The sequence below is a fragment of the Mytilus edulis genome, chromosome 1 (genome assembly GCF_963676685.1).
Source record: "Mytilus edulis chromosome 1, xbMytEdul2.2, whole genome shotgun sequence".
Classification (NCBI taxonomy): domain Eukaryota; kingdom Metazoa; phylum Mollusca; class Bivalvia; order Mytilida; family Mytilidae; genus Mytilus; species Mytilus edulis.
The window spans coordinates 11,723,459-11,749,241 of record NC_092344.1 but is presented as its reverse complement, the minus strand read 5'-3'; the positions used below and the strand labels follow the sequence as shown (position 1 = coordinate 11,749,241).

The window sequence follows — 25,783 nt, the reverse complement described above, 5'->3', positions numbered from 1 at the left end:
GGATTTTTCCTTAATCAGTTTAATTTTTAAAAACAAAAAAATAAATAAATGCAATTCATATAATATAATAAACTAATTTCATTATATCATTTATAAGCAATATTATTATGTATGTTATATTTTCACGTAAAAGGAAGTTTCGAACAAAACCCCGAGGACATATTTGACCAGTATACGACGTCGTTCCTTTACTTACATGGCATATATGAAATTTATAGAAAATATCATTCAAACAATGAGGTAAGTTCTTTAATATAGATTTATTTGTTTAAAAAGACAGAAAAAAATATTTATGGAAACTTTATTCAATCAGACAATAATATTCATTGGAACACATACACTTGTCATGAGCAGTACTATATATGTTTTAGTTTACAATTTTCAATTTCTTATTCCTCCCTTTTAATATAAAAACATGTTTTACTACTGAGGAATGGTTTTAATTGTTGCCAACTAAAGACCAATCTTAAACCAGTTTTGGGGTAGGGGTAAAGAGGAAAAGGGAGGCTTACTTTATATTTGATGGTAAGGATGATCCGATAAAATATATCATTCTTTGATGAATCCACCTTTGATAAGGTTGAACAAAGGCAACAGTGGTATATCGCTGTTCGAAATTCATAAATCGATTGAGAAAAAACAAAACAAATCCGGGTTACAAAATAAAACTGAGGGAACCACATCAAATATAAGAAGAGACCTACGACATAACAGAAACACAACATTAAAATGTAACGCCATAACAGAAACACAACATATGTAACACACACAGAAACGAACTATAATATAACAATGGCCATTTTCCTGACTTAGTAAAGGACATTTTAATAAAAAAAAATATATTGGGAATTGAACCTGGTTTTATTGCATGCCAAACCTCCCTCTTTTACGGGAATGTTAAATATAACATTAAAATGAAAACATTACATGATAGGACTACAATACAAATAAATGGGAGAACATATAGGACAGAGAAATACACGAATAATAGCTAACAAAAGGTGCAAGGTTTAAATTTCAATACGCCAGACACGCCTTTCGTCCACACAAGACTAACCAGTGACGCTCTGATGAAAAAAAAAAATCGAAAGCCAAAACAAGTACAAAGTTGAAGAGCATTCACGGACAAACTGCTCACATCTAAAGCGCATATAAATCGAACAGCATCATCTTCCATTGTCATAATGATTTAACAACAATTAATATCATAACAATACAGAAAATAAAATGATTATGTGTTAAACAAATATGTGAAAGAACAAGTAAATTTAAAAAATTTGTTTTTACAGATTGAAAATGTTATATCAAAGAAAATATTGTCATCAGTATTTAATACTTGCAACTGGTCTCATGCTGTTTATATATGGACATAAGCATACAGGAATAGAGGGTAAACATTTATAAAGATAAAAGTGTACACACTTACTTTAATGATTTCCTATTTCTTCCTTTGATACGGATGTTATTAACTTTTATTCTTCCTCTAATTCTGTTACTTTCTTAGTTTAATCGTAAAACCACTGATATCTGTAAATTGAGATGTTCGTTTCTTGAAATTTGTTTTACAATTACAGTTCAAGTCAAGTAATGTTTAATGATAAAAATAATCCGTTTTTATTTCATTGGAAATAAAACTTTATGGTTTAATCCACCATTTTCTACATTAGAAAATGCCTGTACCAAGTCAGGAATATGACAGTTGTTATCCATTCGTTTGATGTGTTTGGACTTTTGATTTTGCCTTTTGATTTTTGATTTTCCTTTTTAAATTTTCCTCGGAGTTCAGTATTTTTGTGTTTTTACTTTTTAGTTGATATGAAAATAAGAAGATGTGGTATGATTGCCAATAAGACAATTCTCCACAAGAGACCAAATGACACAGAAAGTAACAACTACAGGTCACCGTACGGCCTTCAACAATTAGCCAAACCAATACCGCATAGTCAGCTATAAAAGAACCAGAAAAAACCAACACTTAGCCAAACCAATACCGCATAGTCAGCTATGAAAGAACCAGAAAAAACAAATGTAAAACAATTCAAAAGAGAAAACTAACGGCCTGATCTATGTACAAAATAATGAACTAAAACAAATATGATATACGCACTAAACAAAGGACAACCACTGACTTAAAAGCTCCTGTATTGGGACATGCAGATACAGAATGTGGCGGTGGTGCCAACTCTCACTCAACCTGGCACAGTGGTGAAACAATATATAATAAGAACAAAATACAAGCATCAATTGAAAAGGGCTTAACTCATCAGATGGATACAACGCCGAAATACAGATCTGAGAGTACTCAGTGACTCACAGTTATAACAGCTAGTTCAAAGCCAATAACAACTAATGGAGAGAAAACAACATGCATCTAAGACATAAACATCAATCAGTACACTTTAGTTAAATGGAATATGTAGACAGCTCTGAGCCTCTCACAAGCAAAAGTCCTTAACTGTAAAATTAAGGACATAACTTGAGTTTGGGGACACATTCTACTACATCCACACAGCACGAGTAACTAACCCTGTAGTGAAGTCATTTGTTTATATTTAACAAAATAAGAAGAACAACTTTTATTTACTTGCGTGTCTAAGTTTACTATTAAAGGCTTGTGCGTGTGCATAGTGTTTTGTTTTAAAAATCTGTATATGGTATTTGATATCAGAAATATATTTCTATTGAAATATTGTCTTGCCGTACGGTTATTCTCCGACAGGTTCTCCGTATGCAGCCGTATGCAGAGACCTGAACAATAACACCTCGATCTTTAGAGACACGACAATTGCAATGCAGAGATGCGTAGGAATAACAGTATAAATTTCTATGTTTTTAATGTTTAATGTCACGAACCAGCTCGACGAATTATACATGTATTCCTTCATGTGTTTAGTTCTGATATGTATCACAAATTATTTGATGATAAATAATAATGCTTTTTACAGTTTATATTTACTTCGTGTATAAAAACTCGATTGCTCTTTTATTACAGATAAAGTTCTGGAAAAAGGGAAACAAGGGAGAAATTTTATAAAAGCAAAACTACTGCACGATCAAATTGACAATACTGGTAATTCTTATTAATCTAGGGAAACTAATTAAAATAAGTATAATCTTGTATTTCTTAATCGCTTTGTTTAATACTTCAATACTTTATTGTATGTCACACTTTCAAATTGAATCTGCACCGTCTGAAATATTTCTTCAAACAAACCGAAGGAAAAAAAAATTAATGATAAAAGGAGACGGTCAAATACCAAAAATATCAAACATATACACATTATTCGTTCCATGCACACGTTTATTTACTATAGGAAAAATGAAATGAGAGTAAAAACTTTAACTAAAGATTAAAATTTACCCTACATCTTTTAATTTGGAGCAGTGAAATAAAATCTGAGAGTACATTGGAGAACCATTAAAAACAGTTAAAACTGTTGTTGTTTTTAATATGTTTATTATTTGTACGTGCTGAAAGGGAAATATCTACACAAATATACCACAAACAACTAATAATTTAATCGTCCTGAACATGTAGAAATATTTGCCACTGGACGTCATTATTCAACCCTGCCAGTAGACATGCTTACCTTTTATGCCTACCGTAATTTGAATGTTAAAAAAACAAGAAAAGGGTGCTTAATTTGATTGGATTGAATATCTGCTTAGTTTACTTGTACAATTGACAATGCACTTATTACTGATTGAACATACATTTTGATTTTATTAATTCACAACTATTGACCATTCTCTATTTGTAGGACGGACCAAAACAGTGCAGTCAAATATAGAAGAAATAATGAATAAGAGAATAAAACATTTGAAGCAAAATTGTCAACTTCTAAAGAATTTTAAAGGTTCCAGTCCAATATTTTCACGTGGGATACCAATAGCTAATACAATGAACACGCATCATATATGCAAAGTTCCAAAATCGGGATCAACTTTTTGGACTGAAGTTTTTCTGACATTAAGTAACGTGACACACGTGGATAATTTGGGTAACCTAACCAGAGACATGATTCATGTGGAGTTGCAAGAACAAATTGTATCAAGGAATTTAAACGCTAGATCGTTAGACACATTGTTAATCATTTCGCGGGATCCATGGAAACGAATATATTCTGCTTATATGGATAAAATATATCAAATTCAAACAGCGTATAGGGACCAAATTAAACAAATGATTGGTAAGTACCGTGGTTATTGCGGAGAAGTTCCAACTTTTGAACAATTTCTAAAGTACATTGTTGCTCAATCTAAATACAAACTACTTGATCCCCATTGGAGACCGATTAGCTCCCTTTGTAGAGTTTGCCGATACTCATATAAATATATAATGAAAATGGAATCATTTGAAAAAGATTCAACGTACGTCTTAAACAAAATCCTACCTGAGAATTCGGACAAAAAGAAAGCGTTATTATCAAAGTTAGCCAATAAACAAGATTATTTGAAAGGATTAGTTAGAATGTTTACATCACGATTTCTTGAAATGAAGGATAACTGTGTTAGTTTTATTGACACGATGAAGAGGCTTTGGTTTTTGTTGCAATCTCAAGGGTTACTAAGTGACCGAGTGAATTTCTCCCCACGCTTCTTTTTACGGTTATCTGCAGTTAATGAAGAAGAAATAACTGAGTTGTTTGTTAAGAAAAGTAAAGAGATAATACTTTCAAAGGCGGAAGAACAGCAACAAAGAAACCGACATTTCAAAGAAGCGTATGCCTCAGTTGATGTCAACGTTTTACTCAAGATACAAAAAGTGTATGAAAACGACTTTAGACTGTTTGGCTACAACATGCGCCTAACGTTGGATTAATATGAAAGTTGTAGCCTTTTGAGAAAATATTTTCCAAGCTTTACCTCTGTACTCGGAAAAAGAGGAAGAGATTCGTTCAGTCAACGAGTATGTCAGTGAGGCATCAGAACAGTGTGTTGAATAATCCATTGGTATAGAATGTTTGTATGTCTTTTTTTAGTCTCTGATGTTCATGTATGGATCCATATCTGGACTATTGTTACCGCTATTTAAGGTATCTCCCTCAATAGATTATTTGATATAGAAGGATCAGATGGAAAAGTGCTACATGTACATCTGACACCAACATTTGTAAAGAAACACAATAGCAATCTCGATCATAATATATCTATCAAATTAAAGATAATTTGCTTAATACCAACGTCCGCATTTTAAAACTGTTACATGTATATTCATTGACTGGTATTTTGTGCTTTAGTGTCACTTTCAGTTCTATAGACTTTTTCTTGCCGGCCAATTTTGATTGGTGGAGAAAGCCGGAGTCAAACGCACATGCCACGCGTAGATTTCGAACTAACAACCGCAATGATGAAAGTATATATAATGATGCGTTAAGTTTAACCACTAAGACAACTAGACAACCGAGGCCCCTACTACTACTTTTTATAAGTCATTGACATAAAGTAACTTCCGATTTTAATAAAAATGTACCAATAATGTCTGTAGATTGACCTCAACTTACAACTGAAAAATTCCAAATGATTGGCAAATTCAAGGTAAATTTGCCTTGAGAGAAAACATCTACTATGACTTTGGTGCAAATCCGCAAGTTCACCAAACGAATGAAATTAGAAAAAAAATATAGCATAATCTTTCAAAATGCCTGAAATAGACAACGAAAAATTGAAGCATATAATGAAGAGACATATGCAGCTTCCTTTTCAATATATAGTATAAAGATTAGGAAAGGAACAGCGAAGAAAGGTATACTATATCTTAACACCACAGAGACATGTATAGGGCAATATAAAGATGGCAAACTGAATCATCCAAACTAAAGTTTTACATATTAATTAATCTAAAGAGAAACCGACACATCTTGGAACCAATTTGATAAATACAATTAATGGACATAACTCCGTTTAACAAAAAAAAAAAAAACATAGTTTAAGTATATTTAAATATTCTTTCTATTATATTAAATCAATATATATCCCCCGCCTTTGTACTTTCAAAATCTTTTTAAAAGTCCGGCATATTTCTAACATGCACTATAATTATCTGCTACAAAGACTCTTTGATAATGACGCAATGATGCATTTACGTCATAACAATATATCTCTATTTTACGAAGTTAGCGTAGCGACAAATTAAAACAAATGGGCGGAAGGTGTTCTTTTATCGCAGCAGCCGAAGACAAATAACCGATAAAAACTCTGTAAATTCATTATTACTATAGACTTATATACATGAGCAAAACGATCGATTTTTTTAACGATTCAAAACTTTTGAAATTCGAAATCCTTTGACTTAAAGTAGTCCAGAAATATTTTATCTAACCAATATTTATTTACGGCGTGTAAGAACAATTGAAAATCGAATTCGTGTCCCACAAAATAATATTTGAAAATAATAAATGCTAAGATATTGGATTATATTCTGTAAAATCTAATATAGCATATATTTGTCTTTTTATATTAGTTCAAATAGACACCAGTTTAAACATTTGTGGAGGATAAAACTTATCATTTAATACAAACTGTAGGTAAATTTTAATATATTTTAATTGCAAGGTACATATTATTATTCAAGTCAACGTAAAACGTTAGAATGTACTAGCTTGTATTTCATAGAGGTAGGATCATTTTTATGTATTTTTGTTCGTTAAACTGTAAACACTTTTAACGCTTTCAGCTGAAGATCTGCTAAAACATTATATAAGGAAAAACGGGGGAAAATGAGTGATTAAAAACCGATAGAAATTAAAAAAAAAAAGCGATTTATATGATACAAATGAAAACCGAACGAACGAGAAAGAACAAACCAAAAAACAACGCAATATGTATGACAAATTCAAATTTTCTCCTCTAACAAATTCTTTATGTCAATTCAAATAGTGTTAAACAGATTTTCAAGCAAGTAAGTACCATGACCCACACGTAAAAAAGGAGCTCAATCCTACCTTATTTAACGTTTTTTTTATTTATATTTTTTTGTAATTAAGTTATTATTCTATCAATTTCTGTAAAATAAATAAGGCTGAATACATTGTTATAGATAATGTGTTCCTTTTTCTTCATTTCGTGTTGATGTCAAACAAAAAACAGCCACAAGGAACAAAAGTGTAGAGTGTAATTATTGCATTCAGCTGAGCACCTATCGAAAACCGGGTTATAACTGTTTTTCATGTTCTCATCAAAACTTTATTCTTATGATATTTGTTTGCACATGTGATATAAACCCATAGGTCGATTTAGGTGTGCATAAATGCGGCTATCTGTGTACCCCAGTCTGAAAGTTAAAAAAACAATGCTAAAGTGGCGTCTGTTTGGAGTGCGGGAGTTATGATTACGCAGACTCTTTTGATATAATGACGTCAAATCCTATAGGATAATCCGATGCTCTCTTTACGTTTAAGAATCGTTGCAAAATCTTTATTCATAGTCCATATGTGGCATTTTGAAAGCAAAATGTCTGCTCCTATCAAATATACCATAATTTGCGAGTGGAAGTCGCAATGTCCTCCTCCTTTCTTCCCGGTCGACCTACACTGTTGATGGATTTCTCTTTTCAATATACCACCCATCTAATATTACCAGGGTGCTTAACGAGCTTAGATTAAGGATTCCTCAAATATTATTGCATAGGTTCTTTAAAATGCTGGAAGAGTGGCACTCTTTCCACACGATGCATCGTCATCATTTCGACCCGACGTAGATACGTATATATATATTAATCTCGCACCTGTAGGCGAACGTGCATCCGCCTTTAGCAAGTGTTTTACTACCGGACTGGAGAAGTCAAAGTGATGACAGATTATTTTTCGATATAATGATGTCATTTCCTATAGGATAATCCGATGTTCTAAAACTACTTTTAAGATTCATTGCAAAATCTTTATTAAGAGTCCATAAGCGGCATTTTAGAAAGCAAAATGTCTACTCCTATCAAATATACCTTAATTTGCGAGTGAACGTCGCAATATCCTCATCCTTTCTTCCCGGTCGACCTACATGATGGATTTCTCTTTTCAATATACCACCCATCTTATATTAGCAGGGTGCTTAACGAGCATAGATCATAGGTTGACAAGGATTCCTCAAATATTTAAAGGTTCTTTAAAATGCTGGAAGAGTGGCACTCTTTCCACACGATGCATCGTCATTATTTCGACCAGACGTAGATCTACGTATTTATTAATTTTGCACAGGCGAACGTGTGTCTGCCTTTGGCATGGATTTTAGTATGAAGTCTATTATAAGATATATTTTTTATTATTTCCAATAGTGGACCCATTACAGGCATAATCAGTACATTGAATTTTTTATCACACAATTGCAATAGACAATAAACAAAAATAAAAATAGAAATACGTTTGACAAAAACATGAAATATAAATTGAGTTAATAATACATGTAGTCACACATCAAACCTGTATGTTTAGTGATTATTGACCATGCACCAGAAGCAGCATCACATCCATTATAGAAAAAAACAAAAAAAACTTCGAGTTAAGTCCTTCCTCGTGGCTGATGCATATGAGCAAATAGTATTGTTGTTCATATGCAGGAGTCACAAAAGGCAGGTGCTTAAAGGACACTCAAGCCTCTTCACAGAAATCTGAAAAACTTAAACATTTTACAACACAAGCATAAACTAATACTTGTAAAAAAAAGAATTACTATATTATAGTCCTCCTTGTGGCTGAAGCACATAAATAAGATTAATATGTAGTTATCCAAATGCAGGAGCCACCAAGGGCAGGTGCTTATAGGACATAGTAATATTATATTTGAAAATAAATGAATCTTTACCAATCCTTATTTATGCACCACCATGCTTGTAATTTGTAAAGAAAATTTTAAAATAAAGTTATTCTTTTTAACCCTTTCATGCGGGGTTCACACATTGCCGATTATTGCTCCCGTTTGAGATCAGACAGCGATACGACACGAAATGTAAAAAAGTCAGAATACTATCCTTAATTATCTGGAATGTCCTATCATTGTCTGAACGCAGTCGTTTAAGTTCGTAACAGATTCCTACGGGTCGGGAAGGGTCCGAATAGTTCGGCGAAGCACCCCGACAGTTATGTGCGTCCCGTAACATTCGGGGAAACTCATCCGACTTTGTGTAGTCGGATTATAATCGTGCCTATGTCATGGCAGATTCTGCTGTATCGGATCAAAACCCTAACGATGTTCTGTGTATTCCGGACGGAAATGATCTGGAGAAATTTTTCATTGCTATTTTCTGCCGATTGAGTTCAGATTGCATCCAGATCTTGTCGATTGCGAACCGTTGTTGCCGAAACCGTTCCGGAACAGTCCCGTTATTAATACGAAATTCGTCAATGATCCCACGTCAGAGTCCCGACAATTACAGAATACAATACGACTGAGACCAGACAAAGCCGTTTGCAATGCGATAAAGCGGACCGTGAAAGGATTACGTTCCGACAGTACCCAATCATCCCGAGTATGCCGACAAATTTCGAACGGATAACTTCCGTCAGCGTCGGTTCACTGTCTGGTCACTGTCTTATCTCTGTCGGATTACATTCGGTAGAATCAGGACGCAGTCGTGACAGACTCGGTCGAATTTTACCATGAGAAAGATACAAATTGTATAAGAATCGGATTGAGAACGGGATTATCGGGATAAATTCGCTTGGAAACGGTTGAATATCGACGCTTCCTGAACAATATCTGATTGGTGTCGTGATTAAATTATTTGTTTTACAAATTTTAATTAAAGTTTGAATTTCCATTCACTATTCACAGGATCTTGATCAGACTTTTGACAAATTGTAATCGGGAATGGTCCTGTCAAGGACGGCAGTAAAAATCGTGAATGTGTGACCCCAGCTTAAAAGCTAGGCTAATATTTAGATACAACAGTATCTGCGTAGCCAAAGTACATGAACACGCGAACCTTCATATTAATAAATTGTTTATATTCAATTCCAATGTATAATAGTCTTATACCTCATGAAACGTTATGCTATGATATATCTTTACGATAATATGAAATTTAATGCGCAAATTGTGAAAACCATTAAAAGGATTAAAGCAGGCTTTGACTTACAAACACTCTAAAGGAAATTTGATATATACCTTTGACAATTGTAACCAAATAGAAAACAATTACATTTCACCCGTTTAATTTCTGAACGAAATGAATAAAAGATTGTTATTTACCGTTACCTAATTAAAATTTTAACTTTTATTTTTTTTATAGATTGTATTTCATAATAAATAGTATTTGTACAGTCTAAAATTTTGCCAAACAAGTAAGTTGTTAAACATTTTATAAATTAAAAAAAAATTATTTTGATCAAATAAAAAGAAGATTTAGCGATTGCTGAAAATGCTAACCTTTGAATTTATTTTATTATTAACTTTACATTGTTTTGCTTTCAAAAGATATACAATAATAGATTTTTTTTCTAAGATAAAACATGTCAAATATGTTTCACTGCACAATTAATTGACATGTCAAAGTACAATACTATTATTTCTTCAATTGATAAAGTTTAAATATTAAAGTCACAATTTTATTAAATAAAAGAAAAAACTAACTTAAATGTCATATTTTCTAAACCAAGACAAAATTATTGTTCACTTCAAACTGTTTATATCTGTGTCAATATCAAACACAAATAACTGATTAAAATATTGAAATGTACATATGCATGCATATTTGGTATCCTTCCATGTAACGCCCAAAACCAATACACTGATCGATGATGAATTTATTTGAAGTGATATAGGCGAATTGAAAGATAACACATGTACAATTATATCATTTTAACACATGACATGGGTAAAATCTCTTTGTTCTTACTGTGCTATAATCTGGATAATGCACAGCAAAGGTGTGCATTAACTACCTCAGATATACTGCACAGTTCAAATCTATTTTTACCTTTAGGGGCGATTCCTTGATTTTGAAAGGGGCGTTTTCTATCAAATTAAAAAAAAATATATCACCGAGTGTAGCGAGACTAAAAACCAGTTGACGACTTTAAGGCAAAACACGATACTTTGTCCAATCCTAGGGTTAACGACATGTTCGTCCCCATCCCTGAATCCGCCATCTGCCTTAAAATTACGACAAAATTGAACTTTGTACAAACATCGTAGTTTCAAAATAGGAAAAAAGACAGGTTTCTTATTCCTTTTTTTTTCATCTCAGCTTAAAATATTTTACTATATTTTGCGTACAACATAAATCTTAAATCAGTGTTTTAAAGTCAGAAAGATAGTTAAAACAATTTTTGGTAATTTCCGCTAAAAAAGAAATGTATCTAAGAAAATACGAATAAAAGAAATCTTATTTGGATTAGTTTTAGACTTAATGGAATTTATAACGACTTTTTGAATATCTATTCCCCATATTTTTGGATCGAATTTAAAGGGGGTCATATTTAATTTTGTTTTAAAACAGGGAGATTAGCTGGAGATCAATCAGACTTCATTTAGATGGACGTGTCTTAAACATTAACACAGTAGGTAACAAAGAAATGTGGGGGAGGGGGAGTAAAAGATTGGAAAGAGAAACGTATTTTTTGTTTATTCAACATTTAAAGTTTAGGTAGTATAACATCTTCCTCGGTTTATCTTTCTCTATTAAAGCATATCATTGATGGAAAGAAATTCAAAAGCAATTAATCCAAACTCAAAAACCCTTTCAGTAAGATTTTTTTTCCATACAACGATTTGAAGTACTCCATTTGTCAAAGTCTTAATCGTCACTTATTAAATAAAAAATGGGAATAGATTCAACAGAAACATTAAAAAAAAGTCTACCATTTAATCGCAATTTTACAATAAGTCTAAACCAAACAAAAGTTATCAATTTAAAACTTACCAATGAAGTCGTATTTCCCCCTTTCTTTACCCTACAATAAACTTTCCTAGGTTCCGTGGATTGCGGAATATCGTCCACATCTAAAACGTTCACGTAAATCAATGACGTCATGTGTTAAAACAGTTATTGGCCAATCAAATCGGTATATATAATTTAATCTGCACGAGCTCAGGGTGACCCTTTAACCCGAACTCCTACGTCGTTCGGGTTAATAAGGGTCACCTGAGCTGTGCAGATTAAATTCTATATACCGACTTGCTTGGTCAATAACTATAACATAATACATGATGACAACTTGTTCCCAAAAAAACTTATTTTTTTTATTTGTGTCTTGCAGCAATTAACTATATTTCTGTAAAAAGTATAGTTTCTTTTTATTTCGATTAATAGTTTAAGTTTAAGCTTTCCAAATTTCTGCTCTACAGAACTTATGTTTTAGCTTACCAAACTTCTGGTTTCATTGGTTTGTGTTTGGCTTTCAAAACTTCTGGTTCCCTTGTTTTATGGTTAAGTGTTTAAACTTTAATTTCCTTGGTTTTTTTTAGATTATGTTTTAGCCTTCCTAACTTCTGGTCTCCTGGATTTATTTTTTTAGCTTTCCAAAGTTTCTGGATTCCTTGGTTTACGATTTAGCTTTCAAAACGTTTCATCCCCTGGTTTTATGATAAAGTGATTAAACTTCTGGTTTCTTTGGATTATTGTTAGCTTTAGAAACTTCTGTTATGTTCTAATTCACTTGTTCAAACGAACATAACGTATTTATGTGCACATCGCTACTTAATTTCTGAAACCTTCTTCAAACCAAAACTGTATATTATATCATTTTGGTATAAAATAAAGAAACACATTTCTGATTTTGTCCAGCACGGTGACCATGTCCTTTTTATTAACATTTATTTGTACAAACTTAACCATCATTAATTTTCATTGTCCACCAAAACATTTGATTTACTGAATGCAAATACGTAACGTCCACTAAATAAAAAAGTTCATGGTACACTGGCCTTACAGAATATCTAAAAATAAACAAATATCATAATTAGTACACATCCAATTAATCTCTGAACTACATAACAATTCTACACTACTGTAAATATGTCTACACTGTAGTAGTAATCACCGTAGTGGTCACCGCCTAACCTCGATAACTAAAAAAACATGCTCCTTTTCTTATATACTACCCACGAAATCCAAACCGGTTCTTACAATAGGTACTACGCGTCTAAAAATAACTACGCTTAGAGCACATAAATATATGTATTCTTGGATCTAGTTTGGCTTTCCAAACTTCTGGTTTTCTTTTTTTTTTTTTGCTTTAGAAACTTCTGGTTTCCTTGGATTATGTTTAGTTTTCCTAACTTCTGGTTTCTTTGGATAATGTTTAGCTTTTGAAACTTCTAGTTTCTTTTGATTATGTTAAACTTTCGAAACTTTTGGTTTTCTTGGATCTAGTTTGGCTTTCCAAACTTCTGGTCTGCCTGGGTTATTTTTAGCTTTCTAAACTTCTGGTTTCCATGGATTATGTTGAAGCTTTCTAAACTTCTGGTATCCTAGATTTATGTATAAACTTTTCAAACTTATGGTTTTCTGGGTGTATGTCGCCTTCGTACATGATCAATGTTTTGTTTTCAAGAATCGTAATATGAATCATAACATAAATAGCGAATGTATCCTCGTCTCATGGGTTTTGTTTCTATAAAGAATGCATTATGACGTCACAATTTTCATGGAAAAGCATGCATAGTACGAAAACATATGCATACGAAAACATATGATCTCACATATTATGAACATATTTTTCTAACCATGGGTGTCCGCAATAGATATTTTATAATGACAGATAAGTTTTGAGCCAACTATCTACGTGGAAAAGTTAAGACATCGACACTTTACTTATATATCGTGGTCGTCCAATCACGTTTTTGTTTTACAATGCTTAATCTTGATTAACCATTATAGGGTATCATTACATTATCTTTAGAAAACCGTGTTTTATTCTCTCCTTAAACAAAACTGGCATTTAATACATTAGGTTAACTCGAGGTCGCTTTGTTATCTATTACAAAATGGGTATTTTGAAAAAAATTCTTGTAGCATGAACATATTGTATACCGAATTGACTGAATGACAGAACTATTGTCCTCCACTGAACGTTTTATGAACTCTTATAGTTGATGTGTTTCCCTCGTTTTTAGTTTGTAACCCGAATTTGTTTTCTCTCAATAGATTTATGATCTTAGAAAACTGGTATACTACTGTTGCCTTTATTTATGAAATTATATTGTTTTTATCTCAATTTTCCTGAATATATAAAATGAAAATCAAAATGTAGATTGGCTTTCAAAAAATATTTCATACAAATGCATTTAATGATTTGTGATGAAAATCTTGAAAAAACTGATATTGTAAGCTTTTCGGCAATTAAGAATTAATAGTTTACAGGACGAACACAAACGAATACTTCAGAGTAATATTTGAAATTATGATACCAATTTCATGTCTAGCAATAAGACTGGATCAAAACAAAACTTCAAAGATAGCAAATATATATAGAGGGCATTGGAGGCCAATGAGTCTTTTTTGGTACGTCAAAAACCTTCAAAAATGAAAATTGAAAATACTTTATTAATTTGGTGCGTACGAAGAGATGGTTTGGATTTACCCTCATCAGAAACGCTCAACGAAAGACAGAATGTATACAACATATACACGGTAATATGACCAAAAGGAACATACAAATAATATCCTCACACTTTCAATATAGCTAATAATATCCTCCCACTTTCAATATAGCTTATAATATCCTCACACTTTCAATATAGCTAATAATATCCTCCCACTTTCAATATAGCTTATAATATCCTCACACTTTCAATATAGCTAATAATATCCTCACACTTTCAATCACATATTCAAATGCTCATCGAAGATAATAGACTAATAATAATAAAAAAAAACTCTATCGCACTGTTGATGGTTTAGAAGTTAAAAAATGAATTTGAAAAATGTATTAAGTTTGTCAATATTTAGTACATTTGTTTTATACTATTTCAGGTTTTATTGTAGCAAAGAATCACAAACATGCCGCAAAAACTTATTCAACATAGCCTCGGGTTTTCCCGAGAATCTAGAATGGATTCAATAATGCGCTCAAGCAAAAACATAATGTTTTCAACAAGAACGAAAAATCAACAAATATCAAATTTACTTGAATTTGAAAGGAAAAAAATAGATAACAGCGAACAGTTAGTATTAGTTCAAACCACTCGAAGTATTAACAATGAAAGAAAATCCTTGTCTAAAATGTTAGCTTTGAGAAAAATTTATCAACGACATAGTTTTGAGAAGTACGATCCTGTACTTCATCCTCAGAAAAGAAATCGATATTGTCACTTAGACGCTAGAGATTTGATGAAGATGTGGTTCAAAGGAAAAACTGTGTCAATAGGGAAAACTGAATCAGACACTCTATCGCAGGCAGAATCGCGTCCTATGTCTTCAATGTTTCGTCGAATGCGCATGTCTAGTGGGAGGAGCAGAAAGATGAGTTCCGTTTCCGGAGAAGCCGGTACATGGGGTAATTTATTGACAGAAACTATCCACGAAGAACCCAAAAGTGAACTTGGATCACAGACAGGAGGAGAGGAAATCGATGATGATTTGGACGAAGTTGTGTACCGTTTGGATGATAAAAAACTTCACATAGTACCAAATAAAACTGTTCTCAGCCCTGAAAGTAAAACAGACATAAAACCGAATGTGATGAATCCCATTAATAAAATAGAAGGTACATCGCAAGATAAAGAGCACACGGGCGAGAAAAACGAAATTCCCTTTATATCAAGTAGTCAAGTAACAGAAAACAATAGTATCAATCAAAATATATCTTCCTTAGAAGAAGACCACATATCAAAGGAACAGCTAGACAATACCTTGGCCAAAAGTTACAAATCCGAAGATCCCCTCCTCAACGAAAATCAAAAGAGAGACCTTTCGCTAGACATCGAAAAACACGATCAGTTGAACGATACAACGAAATCAGAGAAAACATTCAGGAGAAGCGTTGTAATAGATAACGGAAATGTCAATCGAAACAAATATACTTCTGAAGAAAACATGCAAGTTAAAGAAGAAAAATCTGAAATTGGAACTGACAATAATAATTCCAATATAATTGCTTGTTCTGATCCTGTTAAAATATATGTAGAAAATGAAAACACTTTAAAATCTTCAATACAGACAGACAATCAAACTTCAAACATTTTAGAACATGATTCCTCGAATCCAAAAATAAAAACTGTCGATCAAGAAACCAAACCAATAACTAGTTCTAAAAAGAAATATCAGTTGAGAAACCCCAAATTGGCAAATCAAACTACAATACTCCCAGAAAAGGAGAGAAGTGTTATGACGGTCACATCAATATCATCAAATAAATCCCAGACTACAAAACACTTACCAACTTCAAGTGGAGGAAGGACAAGTCATCGCGCAAAAAGTGAGAAAAATGCAGATGGGTCTTCAGAACACGTGAACAAAAGCGTTGTTAATAACAACACAGAAAATGCAAACAATAAACATTCTCAATTATCTAGAGATAAAACTAGTATGTCTGCAAGATCAAAGAATTCTGCAAAGAAATCAACATGTGAAGCACTAGCAGGAGAAAAATCTTCAATGTCAATACAAACATTGTCGAGGGAAAAGACGACAGTATACAGAAATTCAATATCAAGAGAAAAAACAAGCGTGTCAGACAGAGTAACGGAAAAAATTGATTTGCCTTTAGTAAAATCGAGAAGGACAGACTCTGGTAAGTCTGCAAGAGAATCGACAGCAGGTGATAAATCTGCAAGAAAATCTAAATCACGTGAAACATCTGTAAGAGAACCAACTTTGCCGAAGGATAATACAAGGAATGAAATGATAACGGCCTCGGGTTCGAACCAAATGAAACAGCCAAATAACTCCGCATTTCCAATCGATACAAATATACCAATGACCGCTCCTAGTATTCTTAAACGGTCAAATCCGGAAACAGATTCTGGACATATTCAAAATAAAACAACAAACGAAACAAGAAGATCAAGTAGTGCTTCTACTTTACGATATGATACCCATCATATTCATAATGCAGCTACAAACAAACCTGTGAACTGGAAAGGCCTGATCAACAAACTAAGGGGTCAAAATACAGGAACAATAGTAGATGATCGGGTCATTGACGCCAAAAGCACACGACGTCTCAAGCGCCGCGAGAAGACGTTTGTTTTAAGTCGAGAAAGAACGATATTTCCGGGTGAATGTAAATCAACATGGCAAATGCGTAAATTTATTGAACGCGAAGTAAGTGACCTCATGTTCTCGCAATCCCCAAAAGGTAAACGACAATATCAAATCGAGTTACTAAAAGAGCGGGAAAACTTAAGACTTCCATTATTTGTAGACAATACAAAGTCGACCTCTGCAATATTGCGAGATTTCAAACACATCAGCAAAGTTGGAAGAACTGTTACGGCACCGTAGATTTTGTACAGATTTTTAACAAAATAATGGAATTTAAATGTAAGCGATACACATAGTGTTGAAATGTGTAATGCTGCGTTTTTAGTTAGTTTGTGAATACAATGACAATACATTCAGTTGTGTTTGAGCAAGAAAATATTGCAGTTGTCATAGATGTCTGAAACCCATCTGAACTAGTCAATGCATGAGTATATATGAATATATTTCAGAAACAACGATCAAAACTATAGTTTTGGAACAAAGTAGAAAATAAAAATATGTTTTTTTCGAAATTTCTTAACTGTTTTTTTCTACCCCAGGAATAGAATACCTTAGCGGTGGTTGGCGTGGAATTTTGGGTCCACAATGCTCCTAAATTTTGTACTTTATTTTGCCTTTTTAACTTTTTTTATTCGAGCGTCACTGATGAGTCTTTTGTAGACGAAATGCACGTCTGGCGTACAAATTTAAGTCCTGGTTTCTATGGTGAATTTATTTACAACCACTGGGCTGACGCCATTGCTGGTAGGGATTTGCTCCCCGATGGTATCACCAGCACTAAATGCTATTTCCAAATCAAATGTTTATGTTGCCCCCACAGAACTATTTCGCCTTTATATGAATTCATACTTGTGACGTCTTGAATTGGAATTTAAACATGTATAAATAGTGTTGCTGTCCGGGTGCTCCACAATAATATGATCTTGCCTTGGACGGTCATAAACAAGACAAGTCATTACAATTTTACATCTTTACTCTCTCGTCATCTTACAACAACTAAAACAAAAAAATATACGGCTCCTACCTTAACCTGAAATAGTCCTTCGAACCGGATGTACATAAAAGTGCTCACCAATTAAAAATATTTGTGATTGGAGGCTTGATTGCTGTTTCCTTAACGTCCAATGTCAAACATTATAGGGGCAAATTCAGTAAAAAATCTCCCATTGACTTCAATGCTAATCTATGTGTGGAAATAAATTTATACCTGATTTACCTTTAGAAATTAAAAACTTTCACATATCATTCATGAAAGTACAAATGTAGCCCTATCTTTTGCAACAATAAAAACATAGGGTCATGCGGCATTTTTGGGCATTCACATGGCCTTGTTTACAAACAATGTAGATTCGTAGGAAAAGCCATAAAATGAAAATTGTCCATAACATATATATATAGTCAACCATAAGGATATTTACAGAGCTAATTAAGATGTTTAAAAATCATTTTCAATAAAACAATTTAGACCTTAAAGACGTTTTAAATCCATTTAAAGGCAGGAAACACAATAGGCATGTATTCATTCAAAAATATTAAAAAAGAAGAAGACTGCTATAAGTAGGTTCTGAAGGATTCATTTAGTCATATCTTCATGTTTTCAAACCGACATATTTTATTGACTATAAGGTCTTCATTATATTCAATGAATGTACCAACAAGTAAAATCACAAAAATACCGAACTCCTAGGAAAAATTCAAAACGGAAAGTCCCTAATCAAATGGCAAAATCAAATGATAAAACACATTAAACGAATGGACAACAACTTATTTATATTTCATTCTGAACATCACTGTAACACTTTTTTCTCGGAGTATTTATGCTTAGAAATGATTTTCTTTTTTTAAATTCGAGCTATAACCATCAACAGTTTTGACGCAGCAAAAGGAGGATAACTCAATTTCAGTGATGGTGATATATGTTCATTTATTTAATTCAGATCGAATATTTATTTAACTTGGTACCTGGTAGAAGGCGTATGTTGAAATTTCGAAAATTTTACACAAATAATATAGCATGTAAAAAATGTTAAAAAGACCAAATAAAGTACAAAGTTACATTTTTTATTCGTGGTCTAATGGCTAAGACCGATGGCTACAGTGCTGAAGGTCCCGAGTTCGATTCTCACTCGAGACGTCGAATTTTCAGTACATCAGTAGGGTGATTTTCACCCTCCCACACACATCTCTAGTATCCAGACCGGAGTTTAATCTAGTTTGAATACTTCGGGGTCTCTGTAGGTCAAAATTGTTTCCAGTTTGACCTGGAGATCAATCTTCTGAAATATTTTCGGGTTGTCTGTTCTCGTCAATCAAGGGGTGCGTATACACTGGCGGAATCTCGAAATACATACATACATTCGAGCGTCACTGATGAGTCTTTTGTAGACGAAACGCGCGTCTGGCGTAAATATAAAACTTCAATCCTGGTATCTATGATGAGTTTATTTACCGTAATCAGTACAAATGGATTTAGTGAAACGATGTCATAAAAAGTCAGAGAAAGTATATTATCGCTATTTTGTGCATTTTTCCATTGATGATTTTTTGTGATAATTTTTCATATCATGCTACTCGCTTGAAATGGAAAATTATTGCTAGAAATTAAGGAGCCACTTGGCGTTGCTATTCAAACTGACATGAAATTGACAACGTCGTCATATACCGTGACCGGCTAAAAAGTAAAATCACAAAAATACTGAACTGAGAGGAAAATCAATTCGGAAAGTCCATAATCACATGGCAAAATCAAATAACAAAACGCATCAAAAACGTATGGACAAGAACTGTCATATTCCTGACTTGGTACAGTTATTTTTTAATAATAAATATGTTTTCCACAAACTGAATAATTCAATAACGACGAGGACAGACAAAACGAAAACGTGATCTAGGTCTAAGGATATAGTTATCTTGAAAACTACGATATGTATAAGCTCTAATGCTGTATTCTGTTATTAATTATGTCATTATGCACCATCTACGATAGTAGAGGGGCATTATGTTTTCTGGTCCGTTCGTCGAAAAAGCGAGAAAATCAATCTCGTTGAGATAACCAACGATAATCTATAAATCTTGTTAATATTTCCGGTGTTCGTTTCACTGTTACTCATCATAACAATTAGTGTATTCATTTATATGTTATCATATAGAATATCTTTTTTCATTATTTTAAAATGCAGTACCATATTGAACTCCGAAAAAAAATTTAGAATTTTTTTTTAAGCATGAATATGGACATGACCAGTAGAACATATTAAAAACACTTTAATTTGGCATAAGAATTAGAGAGATCATATCATGAGGAACATGTGTACTAAGTTTCAAGTTGATTGGACTTTAACTTCATCAAAAATTACCTTGATCAAAAACCTTAACCTGAAGTGAGACGAACAGACGAACGGACCAGAAAACATAATGCCCCTCTACTATCGTAGGTGGTGCATAATGACATAATTAATAACAGAATACAGCATTAGAGCTTATACATATATTTCCTTAGACCTAGATCACGTTTTCGTTTTGTCTGTCCTCGTCGTTATCGAATTATTCAATTTGTGGAAAACATATTTATTATTGAAGAAGAACATAGAAAATGACACTGAAATTAGTAATTGATACATTATTTTGAAACAATTTCATTCAGCTTAAATGTATAATCAGTCTATTATATAATAAACAGAAAATGTCATCGGCTTATAATACTAAGTGCATGCATGCATTAAATGACTATAATATGAAATATTTATCAAAATGAATAAGGGAATTAACAAAAAGCCACACAAATCATTGATGTGCAATTATAAAGATGTAATGCAATTATGTAATTGAAGAATTTTTGTATTAACAATAAGTTAGCTATTATGTAACAAATTTAAAACCTTCAAAATTAATGTATGTACCTTAAAGTTTATTTATTTTGACATGTATTTAGAATAAATGATCCATAAAGAAAAAGCTCTTCGTTTGTATCATCCGTAAACTTAAGTTTAATTATTTGATGCAATACAAACCAATAACAAAATAAATACTTTAACTGGTGAGACTAATATAACACAATGTTGTAGTAATCTCAGGGTGGGTTGAAGAATATAAGTATACCTTTTGAAAAAAAAGAGACTATATTGTAGAAACTATTTATTCGAAGTAATTCGTGTAAAATTTAAAATGCTATCATAAAAAAATGTGGAATTGTTTATTGTGTGTTTGCAAATAGTGAATGTCTATTTCTTTAAAGTAACTATCTTATCTTACAGATCATATTTTCTTATTTAAGTTTTATTACAGTTTGTCAGATATTTGGCAAAAAAGCTAAAAATGAGTGAAAATTGTCACAACTTTTGGGAATTTTGGGTCCTCAATGCTCTTCAACTTTGTACTTTTTTGGCTTTATAACTATTTTGAATTGAGCGTCACTGATGAGTCTTGTATAGACGAAACGCACGTCTGGTGTATTAAATTATACCTTTGATAACTGCTTACACCATTGGGTCGATGTCACTGCTGGTGGACGTGTCGACTCGTAGTCAGCACTTCGGTGTTGACAGGACTATCAATTATATGGCAATTTTTATAAATTTCCTGTTTACAAAAGTATGAATTTTGCAAAATACTAAAGGATGTTCGTATCCCTGGCATAGATTATTTAGCCGTATCTGGCACAACCTTTTGGAATTTTAGGTCCGCAATGCTCTTCAACTTTGTACATGTTTAACTTCATAACTATTTTGATCTGATCGTCACTGATGAGTCTTGTGTATACGAGCGCGCGTCTTGCGTATTAAATTATAAGCCTGGAACCTTTGATAACTATTTACACCACTTTGTCGATTGCTGTTGGACGTGTCGTCCCCAAGGGTATCACCAGCCCAGCAGTCAGCACTTCGGTGTTGACATGAATATCAATTATATGGCAATTTTTATAAATTTCTTCTTACAAAAGTATGAATTTTGCAAAATACGTGTACTTAGGATTTTCGTATCCCGACATATATAACATTAACCGTATTTGGCACAACCTTTTGGAATTTTATGTCATCAATGCTCTTCAATTTTGTACTTGTTTGGCTTTATAACTTTTTTTTAATCTTGGCGTCACTGATGAGTCTTGTGTAGACGAAACGCGCGTCTGGTGTATTAAATTAAGTAATTTTTATAAATTTTCTGTAAACAAAAGTATAATTTTTTCAAATTACGAAGTATTTTCATATTCCTGGCATAGATTACTATAGCCGTATTTGGCACAACCTTTTGGAAGTTTGGATCCTCAATGCTCATGAAAATCAATTATATGACAATTTTTATAAATTTCCTGTTTACAAAAGTATGAATTTTGCAAAGTATATGTACTAAGGATTTTCGTATCCCGGCATAGATTACATTCCGTATTTGGCACAACTTTTTGGAATTTTAGGTCCTTAATGCTCTTCAACTTTGTACTTGTTTGGCTTTAGAACTTTTTTTGATTTGGGCGTCACTGATAAGTCTTATGTAGACGAAACGCGCGTCTGATGTATTAGATTATAAGTTGGTACCTTTGATAATAATTAAAGGGTAAGACCTCCAATATGCATATGGGGACGAGACAATTTCAACAGTGTACATTAATTTGTAGACATTGCCTTGCTGGTCTATTTCGATTATTTAGTTTCTATCTATCTATGACATTTTTTTGATAAACAGGTAAAAAGATATAAGGTAAAAACACAAAAACTTGATTAAAATCTTTATTAAATGCAAATAACTTCAATAAGGAGTTTTCTTGCAATTTCAACCATGTTTAATAAGCATAAAGCATGAAAAATTTATTTAAAGTCAGATATACATATAACAATACAATATAAGCTCTGTAGAGCTTTTACCCGACATACATATATATGATAAGCACAAGACATGAAACACATAAAACAGTAAGCACATCATGCAAAGAATAGATAATGGTATCAAGCACAGCAAAACTTTTTTTGATTTGGGCGTCACTGATAAGCAAATTTGACCCAAATGTTGCAAAACACCTATCCGACCTCCATGACAAATATGTTGTTGTCCCTGCAGATAAAGCCCCAAATAACATCGTTTTTGTGTGTAAAAGTCACTACATCAACTGCTTGATAAACGAATTAGGTATTGACAATTCACTTGGTAACTCAACATATACCCTCACGACACTTACCAAAGAGGAAATCCTGGATAATCATAGGTCTGTTCTATGTTCCTTTGGAATTTCAACCAAAGATGAAGAACTGGATCTTCCATCACTGTATTGGATACCTAAACTACATAAGTGTCCTTACAAACAACGGTATATTGCTGGGTCTTCCAAGTGCTCCACGAAACCTCTTTCTAAATTATTAACATCTATTTTATCAGCAATCAAAGACGGGCTTCAAAGTTATTGTGAAACTGCCTATTCTAGAGGTGGCGTGAATCAGATGTGGATACTTAAAAATTCAAAAGATCTTTTAGAGTACATACAATCTAACTCTCTTTCATCTTGTAACAGTATTAAAACATTTGACTTTTCTACCCTGTACACAAGTATTCCACATTCCAAACTAAAAGACAAATTGAAAGAGTTGATATTACTTTGCTTCATAAAAAAGAATGGCCAACGTAGATACAAGTATCTTGTCTTAGGGAGGGATAAATCCTACTTTGTAAAGAATCACTCTGATTCAAACAAAAAATTCTCTGAAACTGATATTATCAAGATGCTTGATTTCTTGATTGACAACATATTTGTTACGTTCGGAGGACGTGTTTTTCAACAGACTGTCGGCATTCCAATGGGAACAAACTGTGCCCCTCTACTCGCCGACTTGTTTCTTTATTATTATGAGGCTGACTTCATGCAGGAACTTCTTAGGAAGAAAGATAAGAAGTTAGCAATATCCTTTAACTCTACTTTACGCTATATAGATGATGTTCTTTCACTAAACAATTCAAAATTTGGTGACTATGTGGAACGCATCTATCCAATCGAACTAGAGATAAAGGATACTACAGATACAGTTAAGTCGGCTTCATATCTTGACTTACATCTAGAAATTGACAATGAGGGTCGGTTGAAAACAAAACTTTACGACAAAAGAGATGATTTCAGCTTTCCAATTGTCAACTTTCCATTTCTAAGTAGCAACATTCCAGCAGCACCTGCATACGGGGTATATATCTCCCAATTGATACGATATTCTTGTGCTTGCATTTCCTACCATGATTTTCTTGATAGAGGTTTGCTGCTCACAGGGAAGCTATTAAACCAAGAGTTCCAAATGGTGAAGTTGAAATCATCCCTTCGTAAATTTTACGGACGCCATCACGAGTTGGTTGACCGTTATGGAATAACCGTTTCACAAATGATATCGGATATGTTCCTTATGTCGTAACTACAATCCCCTTCCCTTTCATGAATGTGACCTACCGAATTAGACTATTTACCGGATTTGTAATCACTTAAGCAACACGACGGGTGCCACATGTGGATCAGGATCTGCTTACCCTTCCGGAGCACCTGAGATCACCCCTAGTTTTTGGTGGGGTTCGTGTTGTTTATTCTTTAGTTTTCTATGTTGTGTCGTGTGTACTATTGTTTTTCTGTTTGTCTTTTTTATTTTTAGCCATGGCGTTGTCAGTTTGTTTTAGATTTATGAGTTTGACTGTCCCTTTGGTATCTTTCGTCCCTCTTTTATAGCAATTTATGAGCACAATTAAAGCATATAAAGCAAATATAAAATGCAGATAAACTTACATCCATGCATTAGTTACGATATAAAGCACTAAAAGTAATTCTAGCATTTAAAACACAAATAAAAAGGTATGTATCAAAATATACAACCCAGTGTAATCAAGATAAATAAATGATCTACAGCTCATTGATATCTGCAGGATGACAAATGACACGAACTGCCTTCTCAATTATCAACCAAACAGACCCAAAGGCATTTCTTCCAATATCTTATTCGGCAGTTCGTTCCAGAGTTTGGCTCCTGCATATCTGAATGAGTGTAGCCCATAGGTAGTTGTCCTTACCCCAAGAGAGTATATATACTAGAAGTTGGAGTTCTGTTATAGGTTTTGAATTTTTTTTAAATCATTTTTTTTCGTTCTATGGATCAAAATCGGTGTGACAAAAGAAAGTAACGAGGCAAATTTTATCTATTGTTACTTTATATTAAATGCTATATGGTTGAGCCATATGACACAGCTTCACAATTAATCTCGGTTATCAGTTGTATAGTCACATACTATGAAATTGCACGCGTACAAGACTCATTAATAGAACTGTTACATTATCGAATCATCATGTATACAGACGTTACAAAATGGGCTTGTCAGCGCATCTCTGTCTATTATAAAGCTGCTGGTCTATAGTCTCCTGTGATACACAAATAGGGTGCATGTCCATATCTATATTTATTTTTCCTCAGTTAGCCTTGTATATACAAAATAAGTACACAATATCTTGACTATTTTATCGGTCTATAGTATCCAACTTTTGGACCTTGATGAAACTATTTGACCGCAAGCGTCATTTTATTTCGCGGAATTTCAAATGCAGTTACGGGGTAGGAGGATGTCGAGAATACTGAGGAAGTTGCGACGTCGCGTTTTTAACCTAAGCTGTATTTGGCAAAACTTATAGGATAT

General features: G+C 33.0%; 2 protein-coding genes across 3 annotated transcripts; both read left to right on the top strand.

The window, feature by feature from the left end:
* The first annotated feature begins 2,997 nt into the window (after nucleotides 1-2,997).
* LOC139523925 (uncharacterized) lies at nucleotides 2,998-5,174 on the top strand. Its single transcript, XM_071318345.1, has 2 exons — nucleotides 2,998-3,070; nucleotides 3,762-5,174. The coding sequence occupies exon 2, from the start codon at nucleotides 3,800-3,802 to the stop codon at nucleotides 4,820-4,822; it is 1,023 nt and encodes a 340-aa protein (XP_071174446.1). The 5' UTR covers nucleotides 2,998-3,070; nucleotides 3,762-3,799; the 3' UTR covers nucleotides 4,823-5,174.
* A 1,372-nt stretch (nucleotides 5,175-6,546) lies between these two features.
* Nucleotides 6,547-17,652, top strand: LOC139523904 (micronuclear linker histone polyprotein-like). 2 transcript variants are annotated; one of them, XM_071318308.1, is made up of 2 exons: nucleotides 6,547-6,617; nucleotides 14,909-17,652. In XM_071318308.1, exon 2 carries the CDS (start codon nucleotides 14,936-14,938, stop codon nucleotides 17,378-17,380), a length of 2,445 nt encoding a protein of 814 aa, XP_071174409.1. In that variant the 5' UTR covers nucleotides 6,547-6,617; nucleotides 14,909-14,935; the 3' UTR covers nucleotides 17,381-17,652. The 2 variants fall into 2 exon arrangements, with proteins under 2 accessions (XP_071174409.1, XP_071174401.1); XM_071318300.1 differs by lacking the exon at nucleotides 6,547-6,617 and adding an exon at nucleotides 10,223-10,274.
* The last annotated feature ends 8,131 nt before the right edge of the window (nucleotides 17,653-25,783 follow it).

Bases quoted from the DNA above. Each gene is read 5' to 3' on its own strand.
- LOC139523925 (XM_071318345.1), top strand. From the start codon at position 3,800: ATGAATAAGAGAATAAAACATTTGAAGCAAAATTGTCAACTTCTAAAG.
- LOC139523904 (XM_071318308.1), top strand. From the start codon at position 14,936: ATGCCGCAAAAACTTATTCAACATAGCCTCGGGTTTTCCCGAGAATCT.